At 38.4% G+C, this 17,801-nt stretch overlaps 1 protein-coding gene across 1 annotated transcript; it reads left to right on the top strand.

The window, feature by feature from the left end:
* Positions 1-475: 475 nt before the first annotated feature.
* LOC137093548 (uncharacterized) lies at positions 476-3,709 on the top strand. Its single transcript, XM_067458365.1, has 2 exons — positions 476-3,558; positions 3,674-3,709. Exon 1 carries the CDS (start codon positions 681-683, stop codon positions 3,099-3,101), a length of 2,421 nt encoding a protein of 806 aa, XP_067314466.1. The 5' UTR covers positions 476-680; the 3' UTR covers positions 3,102-3,558; positions 3,674-3,709.
* The last annotated feature ends 14,092 nt before the right edge of the window (positions 3,710-17,801 follow it).

Below are 17,801 nucleotides of genomic sequence, written 5' to 3'. Positions count from 1 at the left end.
ATGAATAAAATAAAGAGACAAATTAACTGGCATAGAATCCTGCTGTACATAAAGCAAGATTGATCTATTTTTCATTGTTGAAATAACATTATTTCACGGTGCAAACCTGATGAAAAATCAATGTTATATTTCAATATTGATTCAATGATATTTTGATTGATGCATTAACATTGATTCAACATTGATTCACTTAAATAAGTGGTTTAATTTTAGTTGAAAAACTATTGATTTTAAGCCCATCTTGATCTATTTTTCATCGTTGAAATAACATTATTTCAGGGTGCAAACCTGATAAAAAATCAACATTCTCAACATTGACATCTCAACATTGATTCAATGATATTTTAGTTGATGCCTTAACATTGATTCAACGCTGATTCACTGTTTGTCTGCTATCTGGGGCTTCATCCCCCGGCTGCTCCAACTTTGGGTTCAAATATCTGGCATCACAGGGTCATGGAAAGTTCAGTGAAGAGTCCATCAAGTTTATCCAGAGAAGCTTTTACGTCGATGATGGCTTAACAAGTGTATGGTCACCTGCTGAAGCTGTGCATCTTGTGAAGGAGGCAAGAGCCTTATGCAAAACAGGAAATCTCAGACTACACAAATTTGTGTCGAATAACAAGGAAGTAACTGCCACAATACCTCCTGAAGAATGTGCTGAAACTAAAGATCTAGACATGGCTTTAGGAGAACTTCACATCGAGCGAGCACTTGGAGTTCAGTGGTGTGTCGAAGCAGATGAATTCCAGTTCAGGGTTGTAGTCAGGAAAAATCCACTGACAAGGAGAGGAGTTCTCTCAACAGTAGCCTCTGTCTATGATCCACTAGGATTTGTTGCTCCATTCTTGCTAGTTGGCAAACAGATACTTCAGGCGCTATGCAGGGAAAAGGTCAGCTGGGATGAAGATCTACCCGAGCACATTCTGCCACAATGGGAGTCATGGCTCAGAGACTTACCAGCATTGGCAGTCCTGAAGATCCCAAGAAGCTACCATCCATCAAACTTCGACAAGGTTGTGCTGTCCGAGCTTCACAATTTTTCAGATGCAAGTTTCAATGGATATGGTGCATGTTCGTATCTCCGTGCAGTAAGTGAATCAGGGCAGGTTAGTTGCTCACTCGTCATGGGGAAAGCGAGAGTAGCCCCTACCAAGCTAACGACTATCCCTAGGCTCGAATTATCCTCAGCTGTGACTTCAGTCCGTAATGGTGACGTCATCAGAAGGGAACTTGAAGTTGAAAACCTTCAAGAGTATTACTGGACTGATTCGATGGTGGTCATTGGCTATGTGAATAACGATGCCAAAAGATTTCACACGTTTGTGGCCAACCGAATTCAACGTATAAAATCCAGTACACATCCTGAACAATGGCGTCATGTCAGCTCTGAAAACAACCCTGCTGACCATGCCTCAAGGGGGCTGAGTGCCATTCGGCTGAAAGAGTCTAACTGGCTGAAGGGACCCGACTTTCTGTGGCAGATAAATCTCCCACACAAGGAAGAAACGGTGGGAGAAATAGAAATAACTGACCCTGAGCTTCGGAAAGCCCACATTTGCACAGTCAAGACAAAGGAAGTGAATTCAATGGTGAACCGCTTTATTAAATTCTCAGACTGGTCCAGGGCAGTGAGGGGTGTAGCCAGGCTCAAGAGGTTCATCAGAGAGTTTAAGAGAGTTCAGTTAAGAACGAATAAAGCAACTACTCTTGAAGAAAGAAAAGAAGCAGAAATCACCATCATCAAGCTGGTGCAAGAAGACACCTTCACTGAAGATATCCAAAAGATTAAGCTCCAGAAAGAAAGTACCCTGAACAAGCACAGCAATTTACGTCGGTTAAGTGCCTTCTTGGACCATAATGGTGTCCTCAGGGTGGGAGGACGGCTAGCACAATCATCTTTGCATCATGATGTAAAGTATCCTGTAATACTTCCGAAGAAATCTCACTTGTCAGCCTTGCTCGTCAAACATCATCATGAGCGTGTACACCACCAAGGAAGAGGCATGACAATGAATGAGTTGCGTGCAAACGGAATATGGATCTTAGGATGTGGGAATTTGGTTTCTTCGCACATCTACAAGTGTGTAAAATGCAGAAGGTACAGAAGAGCAACTGAGGTTCAACGAATGGCGGATCTACCGGAAGAGAGAACCGAGACATCACCTCCATTTACTTTCTGTGGCATAGATTGTTTTGGCCCATTCATTGTAAAGGAAGGAAGGAAGGAATTAAAGCGATACGGATTGCTGTTTACCTGCTTGTGCTCCAGAGCTGTACACATAGAGACATTAGATGATCTGACAACAGACGCTTTCATGAATGCGCTTCGTGTGTTCATAGCCATCAGAGGACCTGTACGCCAGCTAAGATGTGATCAGGGAACTAATTTCATGGGCGCTAGAAGAGAGTTTTCTGAGTTGCTCAAGGGGATGGATCAAGAACGTCTGCGAGCAATCAGTTGTGAATTTGTAGTGAATGTTCCCTCAGCAAGCCACATGGGCGGAGTCTGGGAGCGCCATATTCGAACGATCCGAAGCATCTTGACTGCCATGCTTGACAAGTCTGCAAGTAGACTTGATACCACAACCTTGAGGACATTCCTTTACGAGACAATGGCCATAATCAACAGCAGACCACTTAGTGTTGAGCATCTTCACGATCCTACCGGTCCAGAACCACTCACTCCCAATCACATATTAACCATGAAATCTGCAGTCATTCTGCCTCCTCCAGGACAGTTTGGCAAAGAAGACCTCTATCTACGTAAAAGATGGAGAAGAGTGCAGTTCTTGGCAAATGAATTCTGGCAAAGGTGGAAACGTGAATATCTGCTGAATCTCCAACAACGTCAAAAATGGCAGAAGACATCTCGAAATTCACAAGTAGACGACATTGTAATTCTACAAGATGACAACGCTCAAAGAAATGAATGGAAGCTCGCCAGAGTTGTTGAAGTTCACCCTAGTTCAGATGGCATTGTGCGAAAGGTGAAGCTACTAGTCAGTGACATTACATTTGTTAAGGGAAAACCACAGACTAGACTAGTTTACCTAGAAAGGCCTATTCACAAGTTAGTTACTTTACTTGAATCCAAATAAGTCACATACACAACACTCACTTAGGGCTAAAGTACATTTATCATATTCTTTTCACATTATTTGTTCTAAGGAAAATCCTACATTTTGAGCAAATTAGTGATTTTGGTGGGAGTGTAAGTGCTGTTGTGCAAAGTTATGTGTATTTGTTTCATAATTCATTCATAATTTCATGTTTTTGATTTATTTCATGTATTCACCTATCTGAGGTACAGTTTACAATTGTGATGTATGTGATAAATACATTCATGGCTCTTTAAGACGTAAGGCTCGCGATAATGCGTCACTATTGCGGAAATGATGAACTGCGTTGCCCCCTGATGGACTGACGATGAGCAGACGCTCACGAGGCTCTGCAAGTTGCATTAAGTTTAAAAGGAGTGTTTTCACAAGTCATACGGACTGTAAAGAGCAAAACGAAAGACTCAAGGATCTCTTTTCATAACAAGCAGCCAACGAGGTATTTGTTTCACTTGTTAAGTGTTTTGTAAGCATAATTTGTATCTCTTTTCCTTTAAGACTATGTATTGTATAATTTTCTGATATGTTTGTGCTATGCTCATTTACAAATACAGTTCTCACGGCGTAAAGATGAGCCAAAGAATTAAAACGCCCGTTTCAAAGAACCAACCTGTGTCTGTGTTGCTGTGGAGAGAGCTACAGTCGGTACTGGGTCGCAAATAGATGTTGTTGATCTAGATCATTTAACCTGTTAACCCGCATCGGCTCGTGGACGGGGAGATTGATGCAAGTGGGCGTGTCTTTACTTTTATTTACTTTTTTTTATATTAACTATTCAATCAACTATCACAAACTATGCATCATTTGAAAGCTAAAACACTCAAGATTCATGGTCTGAACTCATTTTTGAAATAAATACACCAGAGAGTAAAGGGTTAAATAAAATGCTGAAGCACTAGATATTTAAACATTAGCATAATAAACACGGTACTCATCTTTCATCTCCTTTCGTTCAATCAGATCAGACAAATACAAGAAACATCAGCATACATGTCCGTGTAAAAGTCCACTCTTCAAAATGCAGCCCACTTTTTTATCCAAAACAATGAAAAAATAAGGAACAAAAAACAAACAAACAATTCTTTGTTGTTTGCATAAGCTATTTGAGTTAGAGTAATCAATGTCCATTTTCAATGAAATATCATTCTTTCAGTCAAAGCGCCCATGATTTTCGTTGGATAAAGCCAGTCAATGCCTAGCCAGCAAAGGTTTGATTGATGGACGTAGCAACGAATCAAAATACATTATTTTGCGCAGTGTTTGTAAGCTATGTTGTAAGCATGGGATAAATATACCTTGTGCTTGGCACTTCTCCATGGCACCAGCACAGCCTGCCAGTTTTTGCACACACACCTATTTCACAGTGCGCAGACTCTATGACAGACTGTTTTTATCAACTAAAGGAGTTTTTTACACTCTGTAAATTGTGTAAATAGTTGCTTTAGTTTTTCAGGAACTGTAAATGCATTATAATTAGCAGTTTATTGCAGATTTATTTTAATAATAAAAAAAATACTCTTTACAATTACAAATATTCTGATATAAATGTTTAGTCTTTTTTGACATAAAATCTTACAGAAGCTACATATTTGAGAAAATCATCCTCAAATTTGAATCAAAACATGATCAGACATTCAGCTTTATATTTAAGTTATTTTTAGGGCCTTAACATTAAAATCTCATACATTTTTCCCTAAGAAAAAAAAAAAAACTTAAGTCACTTACATGCATATTTCCCTTTGTTTTACTTTGTTCACATACTACTTTGAGCTATTATGACTCTTGGGTAACAAAATTTAAAGTGTCTAGTTTAAAATAAGGTTGCATAAACCACTGAGGCCAGAGACACACTGCAAGCGTGGCGTTTCTGTTGCGTGTCAGCTGCGGGGCGGCTGCATGGCGTTTTCTCTGTTTTTACACACCATAAGCGTGTCTGACGCAGTGCTGCTGCTATTGATGTACAGGGAAGCCCTATACTTCATGTTAAACATAAATATATAGCCTACTGATACAGCAAAGACAACGTCGGCAGTAGCCTATTGACCATACATATCTATGCCCTGGTGAAAAAAAAAGTATACTTTATTGTATTTCAAATATATTCTCTTTTCCAATAGTATATTGGAAATATACGTACAAAAATTGTACCATCTTTAAATATATTAAAAGTATATTAGCATCATATTTTCACAATATAACTTTTAACACACTTTAAAATAATTGTATTTTAGTATATTTTCTAAAAATATATTTTAGAAAAATATACTTTAAATGAAAGTTCAGTGTACTTTTGTAAAGTGTTCTTTTTTAAACATTAGTTTAAAATATATTTTTTGTATATTTTAAACTTATGCTCAAAATTGTCATTGTAACAAATTAACAATGCACTGAAAGCATATTTAAAAAAAATCCACAATCAATACCATTAAACTGTATATTTAAAGTTAAATAATGTTTAAGGTTATTTATTCATGCTTACCTGTTCAAATTACGCATGAATAAATACGTGTTAAATTATTATATATGCACTAAAACTCATTTTTAAATATATGCAGTGTATGCAATAAGCCCTACGTTAGTTGTGATTTAAGTATAAATATGTTTAATAAGTTTACACTGGCAGAGAAGAATCGTGTTACAATCGCACACACACACACATCTATATTAAACCAACAGCACACTTAAAATACAATGCAAGAAAATATGAGTTGAGTAGTTGAGTCTTAAAAGCCCATCTCTCTCTCTCTCTCTCTCTCTCTCTCTCTCTCTCTCTCTCTCTCTCTCTCTCTCTCTCTCTCTCTCTCTCTCTCTGCTTGCAAAGTTCTCAAAATGACCTAACTGAGGACTATTTGTGGTTGGCTGATTGGTGTTCAATGGTAACACTTTACTTGAAGGGGTGTGCATAAGACTGACATGACACCTTCATAATCATGACATGACACGTGCCATGAATATGAAGGAGGTTTTTATGCATGTTATGACAACTGTCATTAAGTGTCATTCGCTTAATAATGTCATTTTTAATGCAATGATGACATTTCGGAGTTGTCTTTGTTATGACAACTTGACATAAACCAATACATCATAACCTGTCAGTGTCTTTGTCATGACAACTTGACATTACCAAGACAACATAACCTGTCATAAACATGACATAACAGATTATCAAATTTAAGAAACTTACTTAGCTTATAGGGTTAACCTTAAACTGTCATGTGGTTGGTTTTGATGTTGACTGAGGCCATTATAATGTCATATATTTTTTTTTAGTGGCACAAGTTTAATTTGTCATTAAAATGTAATTAGGTGTTAATACGCTGTAAAATTATTTTTTAATAACAGCATCATTAATATTTTTCAGTTCATAATGTTTTATTTTATTTTTTAAGTTTCCTCCACCAGCTTCAACAGAAGGTTAGATAACAGACAATTTCAAATGTCTTAAAAATATGAAAAGGAGTTCGAGAAATAAAATCAATCATTTAATTTTTAAGACCTGCCCTCTCACAGAACTGACTCTTAAAAACACAAGGCATGAATTTATACACAGGTGACCAGCACCAATTAACGCAAAAAGGGGAAAACACGTACACAAATAATGGCCATTACACTAACAAAGTATGATTTTTTGTTGTTGTATGATTTTGCCCATCTTCTATGTAGTTACAGGAATAACACATTAGCTCTTTACATTAGCGTGTGCGGTGCGTGTTGCGCAACGCACAATCAGTTGCGCAACAGTCCGCAACAATCAGTTGCGGACTGCAAACGCAGCATATGTAAAGCACTACAGGGTGTGGGGCTCCTGCAACGCTCCTGCAACGTTGCGTGTGCGTTGCAGGAGCCCCACACCCTGTAGTGCTTTACATATGCTGCGTTTGCAGTCCGCAACTGATCCGCTGTTGCATATCACAAACACAGCATTTATTCATTATTTTTATTTAAAATCCAAAAGTTTTTACTGAACATGCCTCGTCAGAATTCCAATTTTCTTTGTTTACTCTTTAATAGAAGTCAGGTTACGAAGCCTACTACATTTAAACAACATTTTATTAAATTAATTTATCCATATTTATATACTTTAGATTTAGCTCACACAAGTGGCAAAACATTTAAACATAGTTTATAGCCTTAAATCACAAACATTTTAAATTAGAAACTTACAATAGTCTATTCAAAAACAGCCGACTCTAGTCTTTACTTTCGTTTTTACACCCTTTTAAAAGAAATCCTGCAGGTCAAAAAGAACTTCGCTTTTCACCTCCAAGAAAGTACGAGTGCTCTCCATTATGGCACATTTTTTTTAACCTAAATGCCAGGTAAGGTGTCTTTTTGTTGCTTTACTTGAGAAAAAAAAAAGCCATGTGTTGACTTTGAAACAAGAGTATATTTTAAATGAGATGCATCTGTGGTGAAATTACTAGATTTTCGCGTCAGTACATGTTATTTTAATGCGAACAATGTTCTACCACTTTAATGCAGCAACGCAGCGCAGCAAAAAATAGACTCGGTACGAAAACGATCCGTGCACTGCTGCAGACGCAACGCTCCTGGAACAGACTGACGGACAGCACCCGCGTGCAGTTTGAAAGCTGTCATCCGTTAACATGGGTACGGAAAAAAATACGCACCGCACACGCACTGCAGACGGAGTATGTGTGAAACGGGGTTAGGTCTCATATCCGCGGCTATAAATGGACCACTCGCCGCGGTGATGTCTTTTGCCATATGAATAAGTTGGAAATGTCTGTCTAAATGCTGCGGGGATAGTTTGTGGGATAGTTTGTGGCTGTTTCTCCTCTTTATCGTCTTGTTGTCGGCGTAAAGACAACAAGATCGTCTTGTTGTCGGCTTTGATTGACATGACATGAATTATTCCCGCTGCTGTACCATCAGCAAATGCGACATACCGTTGTTTTTTAATCCATCAATCTTGCCAACACCATCATAGCTTACCAAGAATCCAAAGTTCACCCAAACACCAGACCTGTTGGTTATTGGAGGATCTTCTATTTCTGGTTTGTTAAACGCAATTGCCATTTTGCCACGAGCATTCAGCGCGTAGCCTACTGAGTAAGCGAGCACCTGACTGAGCAGCCTAAAACATATTTGGTGTTTTTTTTTTTTTTCACTTCGGAGGTGTCAGGGGCATTGCCTGTTATGTCGTTTTGGTTATTGGGCTACCTTGTTGAACGCATATTATTATATTTCACACACTTTTTTATTTTCCAAATCTAATTAATTAGTCCAAGAACCGTTCGGTACATAATGCGTACCGCGTACCGAACCGAAAGCCTCGTACCGAACGGTTCAATACGAATACGCGTATCGTTACACTCCTAATATATATATATCAACATCATGTACACACATAAACAAACAGAAAAATAACATTTTGTCAAATGACTTCACTTTATAAATTATCTTCCGATGTATAAAAATAAGAGGAATAGTCTTTAGAGCCCCGCCCCGGGCTGAACAAGGAATGTTTGCGACTAGATCCTAGGCCGGAACATTATATATAGGGCCAACGTTTCTGCCCGAACCCCTTTTGACGGTGCACCAGCACACGGGACTCCGCCATAACAAACAGACAAACAAAGAAATGGTAAGAATAAACTCAAACTATTCGTTAAAGAGTGAGCGAAAGTTTAAATAAAGTATATTAAACCCAAAATAACGTTGTTGTGAATTGTTTTTACTTACTGCAAACTAAATTGATATTGAACACCTAAACAAACTAACCTGACTGAGGCTCTGCCAACAACTGTTACAGCGTACACATAACCAGTGGTGCCACCATAGACATCATCATATAGGTGTATATGTCTATGCCACTCTATCATTTTGAGTTATATTAATAGTTTATAATGACTCCTCTTTCGATTTCCTCTATGATGCCATATTTCAGGTCAAGCTAAATATTAATGACACTGTTATAAAATAATTTGACAGAGTATTGACACTTAATGACATGTTAATGACAAATTCAACTTGTACCACTGTAGTTTAGGTCAAGAAATATATTCATGACAATGTTATGAAATAATTTGACAGAGTATTGACACTTAATGACATGTTAATGACAAATTCAACTTGTACCACTGTAGTTTAGGTCAAAAAATATATTCATGACAATGTTATGAAATAATTTGACAGAGTATTGACACTTAATGACATGTTAATGACAAATTCAACTTGTACCACTGTAGTTTAGGTCAAGAAATATATTCATGACAATGTTATAAAATAATTTGACAGAGTATTGACACTTAATGACATGTAAATGACAAATTAAATTTATAAAAAAAATCATGACATTATAATAGCCTAATGACAGCCAACGTCAAAACCAACCACATGACAGTTTAATAATAATAATAATAATAATAGATTTGATTTATAACGCACTTTTCATTCCGAAGAATCTCAAAGTGCAACAAAGGGAAAAAAATAACAATACATGAATAACAAGTAAAAATTACATCTCAACATCATGCCGGACGCTGATGACGCTAGCCTGGAGCAAACTTCAGCCACCATGCAGTTCAAGCCCGAGGGAGACCACCAGTGAGCAGCCGACACCCAGAAGAGAGAGCAGCCGCAGCGAGCAACATCAAATGTCCTTCAAACCAAAACCAACCACAAATTCAAACAAAAACAGAAGAGAAGCGGTGAAAAAATGGCAAACAACGTCCTCTCAGTGGCTGCCAGCAATCAGCAACAGTCCCAATTGTAGCTCTGACTGTTAGACTAGTCACAAAGATAAGAAAATAAAATCTAAATTTAATAGTAAATTTAACATGATTTGTGGGTGGAGAAGCAGCGAACAGACAACGCCAGCGTCCTCTCTCCCACGTTGCCTAGCAACTAATGTAATGTAAACCCAAAAAGCTAAGTAGTTTCTTAAATTTGATAATTAATCTGCTATGTCATTTCATGTCTGTTTATGACAGGTTATGTTGTCTTGGTAATGTCAAGTTGTCATGACAAAGACACTGACAGGTTATGATGTATTGGTTTATGTCAAGTTGTCATAACAAAGACAACTCCGAAATGTCATCATTGCATTAAAAATGACATAATTAAGCGAATCACACTTAATGACAGTTGTTATAAACATGCATAAAAACTCCTTCATATTCATGACACGTGTCATGTCATGATTATGAAGGTGTCATGTCAGTCTTATGCACACCCCTTCAAGTAAAGTGTTACCTTTTCGGTCAGAACGCAGTTCACACAGCAGGAGTTTCAATCGCCGACAGGTCTAGGTATTTAGCATGCCAAATATCTCATGGGTGTCGGCGACTCGTCGGCGATTCTCTCTGATAGCGTCTTTGATTATTCACACTGCGTGATTGTCACTCGCGTGCACGAGCACCGATTTGCCTATGATCTTGGGCATTTGTCGGCGATTTCACAAAACCTGTCGGCGACTCAAAATCGGGGCAAAAATCGGGCAGTGTAAACTAGGCTTTAGGTGTTGTGTGGATAACAGGCAGTGGTGGAAAGAGTACTGAAAATCTGTACTCAAGTACAAACTGTTACATTGCTAAAATATTATTCTATTACAAGTAAAAGAACTGGTGTTAGAGAAATACTCAAGTAAAAGTACATTTTATAAAAAAATACATAAATAAATAAATAAATAAATAAATAAATAAACAGAGTATTAGTTACTTTTAACCACTGATGTCACCGTCACTTCTCCAAACTGGGGCTGGATGTGTGTTTTTACCAAAAGTTAAATGCCAACAATCTATTAATCATTAATAATTGATAAAATACAAAAGAAGTGTTTTTCCCTAATTTTTTTTCTCAAACAGATCTACTGTACCTTTTACAGCCAACACATCAGCGTTGGTGTGAGCTACACCTTAATAGAAACACATGCTACTCCTTGGTCCAAGGACATCTAACAACACAGGAGTGGAAGACAGATTGATGATGATGTCATTTTAAACCATTTCAAAAACCAATACCGATATTGAACTGTAAAGCCAATATCAGCCGATAATATCGAGCATCCCTAGTTTTTTGTCTAAATGTGTGTTTCTGCCCCAAGGAACAGGGGTCTGGGCTATTATTGAAGTGTTACGGTAGGCCTGCAACTTTTCTGAGAGTCCACTAATCAGCATAATTCAACACAGTATAAACTTTGACCTATTTTGATGTTTTTTACATTTTTGGGAAGTTACATTTTTCATTTTCTGCACGACTAACAAAAATGACTGATGGATTGTTTTGACAAAAGATCTATGCAATGTTTGTTCTTTGGTGACTAACATGTATTAAGTTACAATTACTCAATCTCAACATGCTTGATTAGCCTACATGTAGAGTTACTACAAGTTACTAAAGATTGTACAGTAAGTAATTACATAACTCAATAGTTATGTAGAGATCTTTTCCTTTAGAAGCAAGAAAGAGAATTATTCAAAGTTGAGTGCCTCTTCACACACTCATCATTGTAACTTGTACGAATTGGTGGGTTGGACTTCTTTGTTTCAAAGGAGAAAAATACACATGCTGATGTTTATTGCTATTGCTAATTGCTTCTCTTTCTATGCTCCCTGGTTATGGAATGAGCTGCAGAGTATAATAATGATAGAAGCACTCTCCTCTTTAAAAGTTTAAAAAAATCTCTTATTGACCAATTTAAGGGAAACATGTGTATGTTTTGTTAAGTAGATTGTGTTGTTATTTTGAGTGCTGGACAAAATTTTATGAAAGATTCTAAATTAAAAAAAAATGTATATGTTGTTTATGTGAACCTTTCTGTGCTGCCATCTTGGCCAGGACTCCCTGGAAGAAGAGATTTTATATCTCAATGGGACTATCCTGGTAAAATAAATGCAGGACTCATGTGTTCCCAGTTCAAACCCAACTTAGCACATAAATATGCCATGCAGGACCCATATATGCATTTCCAGATCAAACCCATCTGGCCATCCCCACTCGGCCCATAAATATGTCATGCAGGACCCATATATGTGTTCCAAGATCAAACCCATGCCAACTCGCCACGTAAATATGCCATGCAGGACCCATATATGTGTTCCCAGATCAAACCCATGCCCACTCGGCCCATAAATATGTAATGCTAGACCCATATATGTGTTCTCAGATCAAACCCATGCCCACTCGGCCCATAAATATGTAATGCTAGACCCATATATGTGTTCTCAGATCAAACCCATGCCCACTCAGCCCATAAATATGTCATGCAAGACCCATATATGTGTTCCCAGTTCAAACCCACGCCCACTTGGCCCATAAATATGCCATTCAAGACCCGTGCATGTGTTCCCAGATCAAACCCATGCCCATTTGACCCATTAATATGTCATGCAAGACCCATGTATGTGTTCCCAGATCAAACCCATGACCACTTGGCCCATAAATAAACCATACAGGACCCATATATGTGTTCCCAGATCAAACCCATGCCAACTTGGCCCATAAATATGTCATGCAAGACCCATATATGTGTTCCCAGATCAAACCCATGCCCACTTGGCCCATAAATATGTCATGCAAGACCCATATATGTGTTCCCAGTTCAAACCCATGCCCACTTGGCCCATACAAATTCTAGGCAGGACCCATATGTGCATTCCCAGTTCAAACCCATGCCCACTTCCCATATGGAAAAGTTTTGCTAAAAACATGTGTGATTCTTATATGTTCCAACAGAAAACTATAAGGATCATATATGCTGCAAAAACACATATACACATTGCGGAATATTAATGTATTTTCAATCATATATGTCCTACACTGTAAAAAAAAATATAAGCTGGATTGTGTTAAATAAAACCCCTGCAAATTAGTGAGATTTTACTTTAGTAAATTAATAAGCAAGTAAAACGAAAAAAAAATGGGTAACCCTAATGTCAAGAAAATATTTACTTATACATGTAAATGATAAATATATTAAATTATTTAACTGCATATTAAAAATATACAGGATAAATATATTACAATATTTAATAATACATGAGGAATTTCTGCTTTCAATTAGAAAAATATGTGACAATATATTTACTTATATATCATAATGTATGTCATTTTATTTGATGTGCATGTGATGATATACCCCAAAATATATTGAACAAAATAATATATATATTACAAAATAACAGTTACTGAGAAAAAAAAGTGCTATTATATTACAGTTATTTATGAAAATGTTAACAATTACAAAGGTATATATATATATATACACACACACACACACACACACACACACACACACAGTTAACAATAACACAACTCAAGCACACTGGCATGTTCCTAAATATTTAGCAAAGAGCTATAACTGCTGAAAAGTGAACTGAAATTATTTTTAATAAAAGTAACAGTTTTATTGGTTTTGGGCCAAACATCAACCTCACTATATCCACAATCTCAACCTATCTCCCTTTATTAAATTGAGAAAAAACACATGAAATAACAATTCATTTTAACATTTAACCTCCTTTAAACCAGAAGTAAAGCATGATGAGAAGTAGAAATTTGTTGTAACTCATTCTGTAAAGAATATGTGTGTACATGCATTCACATTAATTTGGGAAATTCAATGTACAGTAAGGCTACACAATAAAGGATACAACTTAATGGATATTACATGTAATGCTATTTATATCTTAATTACTAAATATTGTTTGTGTTAAAATATAGCCATATTTTATAAATACAGTCAATGCATTCATTGCAGTAGCTATATTAAAAAAGGCTTTAGTTTCCTTTATTTCTTTATATTTCCTTTAATATAGGCTATTTTGCATATAATTGCAGTATATTCCCATATATTTGCTTCGTAATGTTCTACCTATACAAACTATTTGTTAACAGTAATATCAGCAATATTTAAAAAAATAATAATAATTAAACACTCAAAAATAGCCTTAGTTCGGTCATCACAAACTGCGCATGTGTCACCGCACCGTGGCCAGGTGGAAATCAATCGCGGGGTTATTGTCTCCGTCTATGATATGATTGCCTCCCAGCGGGACCGCGAAGTGTCGAGCTCCAGGTAAGATTTTTGTTTTTCATGTCATTCTCAATGCAAATGTTAACTTATTTAATGGCAAGATTTGCTAAAAGATTTGTAAATTGTTCGTTTCTGTTATCATGTCGGTGCCCAAGCCTTAGTGTTAGGTAACGTGCGACAATTAAAGGGGGGGTGAAATGCTGTTTCATGCATACTGATCTTTTTACACTGTTAAAGACTTGGAATCCCATACTAAACATAGACAAAGTTTCAAAAGTTAAGGTGGACGTTTGATGGGAGTATTTCTTTGTCAAAAATACTACTTCCGGTTAGTCATAAGTTTCGGCAAGTTTTTTGAGATCATGCGTCCCCTTTGACGTTAATGGGGGCGGAATTTCCTTGTATGGGCCTTACGGACAATTCTACCGGAAGCGCGTGAGAGAGAGAGAGGGAGAGAGCGAAAGTAACAGGCTACGCCCATCAAAGCGCTGGCTTGTAGGATGCTGGACAGGTGATGTGCACATAACAATGTCACCAAAAAAGTGCGTTTTTGGTTGCCAGACCAAGACAGTCCTGCACAGATTCGCCAAAAACCCCGCGTTAAGGCAACAGTGGATGTAATTTGCTTTTCCGGATCAGCAACTGAGTTGCGCGAATGTTTATATCTGTTCGCTGCATTTCGGTGCCGACTGTTTCATAAACAAGGCCCAGCTCGACGCCGGATTTTCCCAATCGCCTAATGCTGAAGGATGGAGCAGTCCCAACGTTAGAAGGGTGAGTGAGACTGCTTCAAATGTCTGTGTTTTTTTTAGTCCGCTTGCTGTCTACACAAACCACGCGTAAACACACAAACACACGTGCACAACTGCACTTCCCACATGTACACCTTCAAAGACAAAAATACGACGATATAATTCAAGTATAAATATGTAAATAACACAAGCTGCTAAGCATATTATATAGCTAGTGTATAACTTGTACCACATACAGACGTCCTGCTCTAGTCGTTTTTGCTGCTGCTCCTGTTCAACTGCAGCCTCTGGGTCTGATTCCGGATCATAGATGTATGGCTGTATCTGATTAAAAGCCATATTTTTATTTTGAATAAAGTTTTTTTCCCGCTGTTAGGGATGACACAGCTTTACGACGCACTCGACTCAACATAGCAGCAGCGAGCACACGTCATTATTTAGCTCCGCTCACACGACACGCCCCCACCCGCTCGGCTTTTTTCGGAAAGACTCGGAACAGCGCATCTTTCTTATATAATTATTAAAAAAAATAAAGACTTTTCGGAGATATGCAGGATGCAATGCTACTCTATAGGTACTCAAGATTGACATGACACTGACTGAAACTGAGTGTTTCACCCCCCCTTTAAATTACAAGTATTTAATGTGCAAAAACAAGTGAAAAATGCTTATATTTGTATTAAAGTTATTAAACTATATGATTGGTCTCCTCATTTGTTAGTCCCTTTGAATAAAAGCGTCTGCTAAATGATCAAATGTAAACTATGTAATTTGGTAACTAAACCCTAAAGCTCATGGTTTGCATAGATTACGTTATGCAACAATTGTGTGTGACCCCGTGAAAGCTGTGTGACACTGACAAAAAGCAAAAGTTAGAATAAATGTAATGTGATTTGTTTACCGGTATGTTCCTTTTGTGATCATTAATAGTCTATTTTGTTAGCCTAGAAATCTAGATGCACCCTAGTGGCAGCAAATTTAATCTGCCCGCAAGTGTCGTCTAGGAACTCTCAATACCCTTCTGAGCTTTATTCCTCACAATCTGGACGGGCCAATAACGTCGTGTATATAGAGTCGACGGGCGGGGCCATAATGACGACGGCCGAGTTGCGTTTGCGTGCTTCTAGTAAACACAGAAACTGGCGAACGGCGGCGGTCTTTCGAATCAGTTTTGACCGCAACTCTGGAAGACTTGGAGATAAGCTTTACTCTGAGAAAAGAACAAAGAACGGCACTGAAGTCATTCTTAAAAGGGGAAGATGTGTTTGGAGTTTAGCCGACCGGATACGTTGAATGTTTAATCTATCAACGAGCTCTGTTTCATCTTCGTTGCTCTGGTTGGTGTAGCGCTATCCTATCGCGTGCAGAGGGAGTTTGAAAGACAACTGTTTATCCCGCCCCTCGGATTGAGTCCTGTCTACATTTTACATTTACATTTATGCATTTAGCAGACGCTTTTATCCAAAGCGACTTACAACTCAGGAGAACAGGAAGCGATCCGTCAAGAAGAGGCAACGAAACACAAAAAGTGCCCTAAATACCAAGATTTGTACACTGCTCAGAGTAGCAAAGACCAGAAAAGGAAAGGAGAAAGGAGAAATAGAGGGGGAAAGAATTTTATAATGTAAGATTAAGTGCTCATCGAAGAGATGAGTTTTTACCTGTCTTTTGAATGAAGTGAGTGATTCTGTTGTGCGTATGGAGGACGGAAGATCGTTCCACCAACCAGGAACAATGAAAGAAAAAGTTCTAGAGAGGGATTTCATGCCTCTCTGTGATGGTACCACAAGCCTTCGCTCATTAGCTGAGCGAAGGCTTCTGGTGGGTGTGTAGACGCGTAGGAGTGAGTCGAAGTATGCGGGTGCTGCGCTTGTGGAAGATCCATGAGCAAGAGTCACGGCTTTGAATTTGATCCGGGCAGCGAGTGGTAGCCAATGCAGAGAGATGAATAGAGGTGTGACATGAGCCCTTTTGGGCTCATTGAATACAAGACGTGCTGCAGCGTTCTGGATCATTTGCAGCGGTTTGATTGTCAAGCCAGGAGCGCATTGCAATAGTCAAGTCTAGAAATGACCAGGGCTTGGACAAGAAGCTGTGTTGCATGCTCCGCAAGGAACGGTCTGATTTTCCTGATGCTGTGCAATGCAAACCTGCATGACCGAGCCTTCGAGATGTGGTCTTTGAAGGACAGCTGGTCATCAAAGATTACTCCAAGATTTCTGACCGACCCTGAAGGAGTAATCAAAGATGAACCTAGCTGGATGGTAAAATCATGTTGTATGGTGGGGTTAGCAGGGAAAACAAGTAGCTCAGTCTTTGCTAGATTGAGCTGCAGGTGATGTTTTTTCATCCATGCCGAGATGTCCGCCAGACAGCTTGAGATTTGTGCAGATACTGTGGGATCAACTGGTTGAAATGAGAGGTAGAGCTGTGTGTCATCAGCATAGCAATGATATGAGAGACCATGTGCCTGAATGATGGCTCCCAAAGATGTGGTGTAAATGGAGAAGAGGAGAGGTCCAAGCACTGAGCCCCGAGGAACCCCCGTGGTCAGTTGATGTGTTTTCGATACCTCTCCTCTCCAGGCAACCTTAAAAGACCTACCTGTGAGATAGGACTCAAACCAGTGGAGTGGAGTCCCTGTGATGCCCAGTGATGAGAGGGTGGACAGAAGAATCTGATGATTCACAGTGTCAAAGGCAGCAGACAGATCAAGGAGGATGAGGACTGATGATTTGGATGCAGCTTTAGCCAGCCGCAGGGCTTCAGTAACTGACAGTAATGCCGTCTCAGTTGAGTGGCCCTTTTTGAAGCCTGACTGGTTTACGTCCAGTTGATTAGACTGTGAGAGGAAAGATGAGACCTGGTTGAAAACAACTCTTTCAAGTGTTTTCGCAATGAATGGTAGGAGAGAAACAGGTCTGTAGTTCT

This window comes from Pseudorasbora parva, chromosome 12, assembly GCF_024679245.1.
Source record: "Pseudorasbora parva isolate DD20220531a chromosome 12, ASM2467924v1, whole genome shotgun sequence".
NCBI classification, from domain to species: Eukaryota; Metazoa; Chordata; class Actinopteri; order Cypriniformes; family Gobionidae; genus Pseudorasbora; species Pseudorasbora parva.
Note: the sequence above shows the minus strand (reverse complement) of the source record. Positions and strands in the feature narration are given on the sequence as shown.

Coding starts and splice junctions, on each gene's coding strand:
- LOC137093548 (XM_067458365.1), top strand. CDS start 681: ATGGCTTTAGGAGAACTTCACATCGAGCGAGCACTTGGAGTTCAGTGG.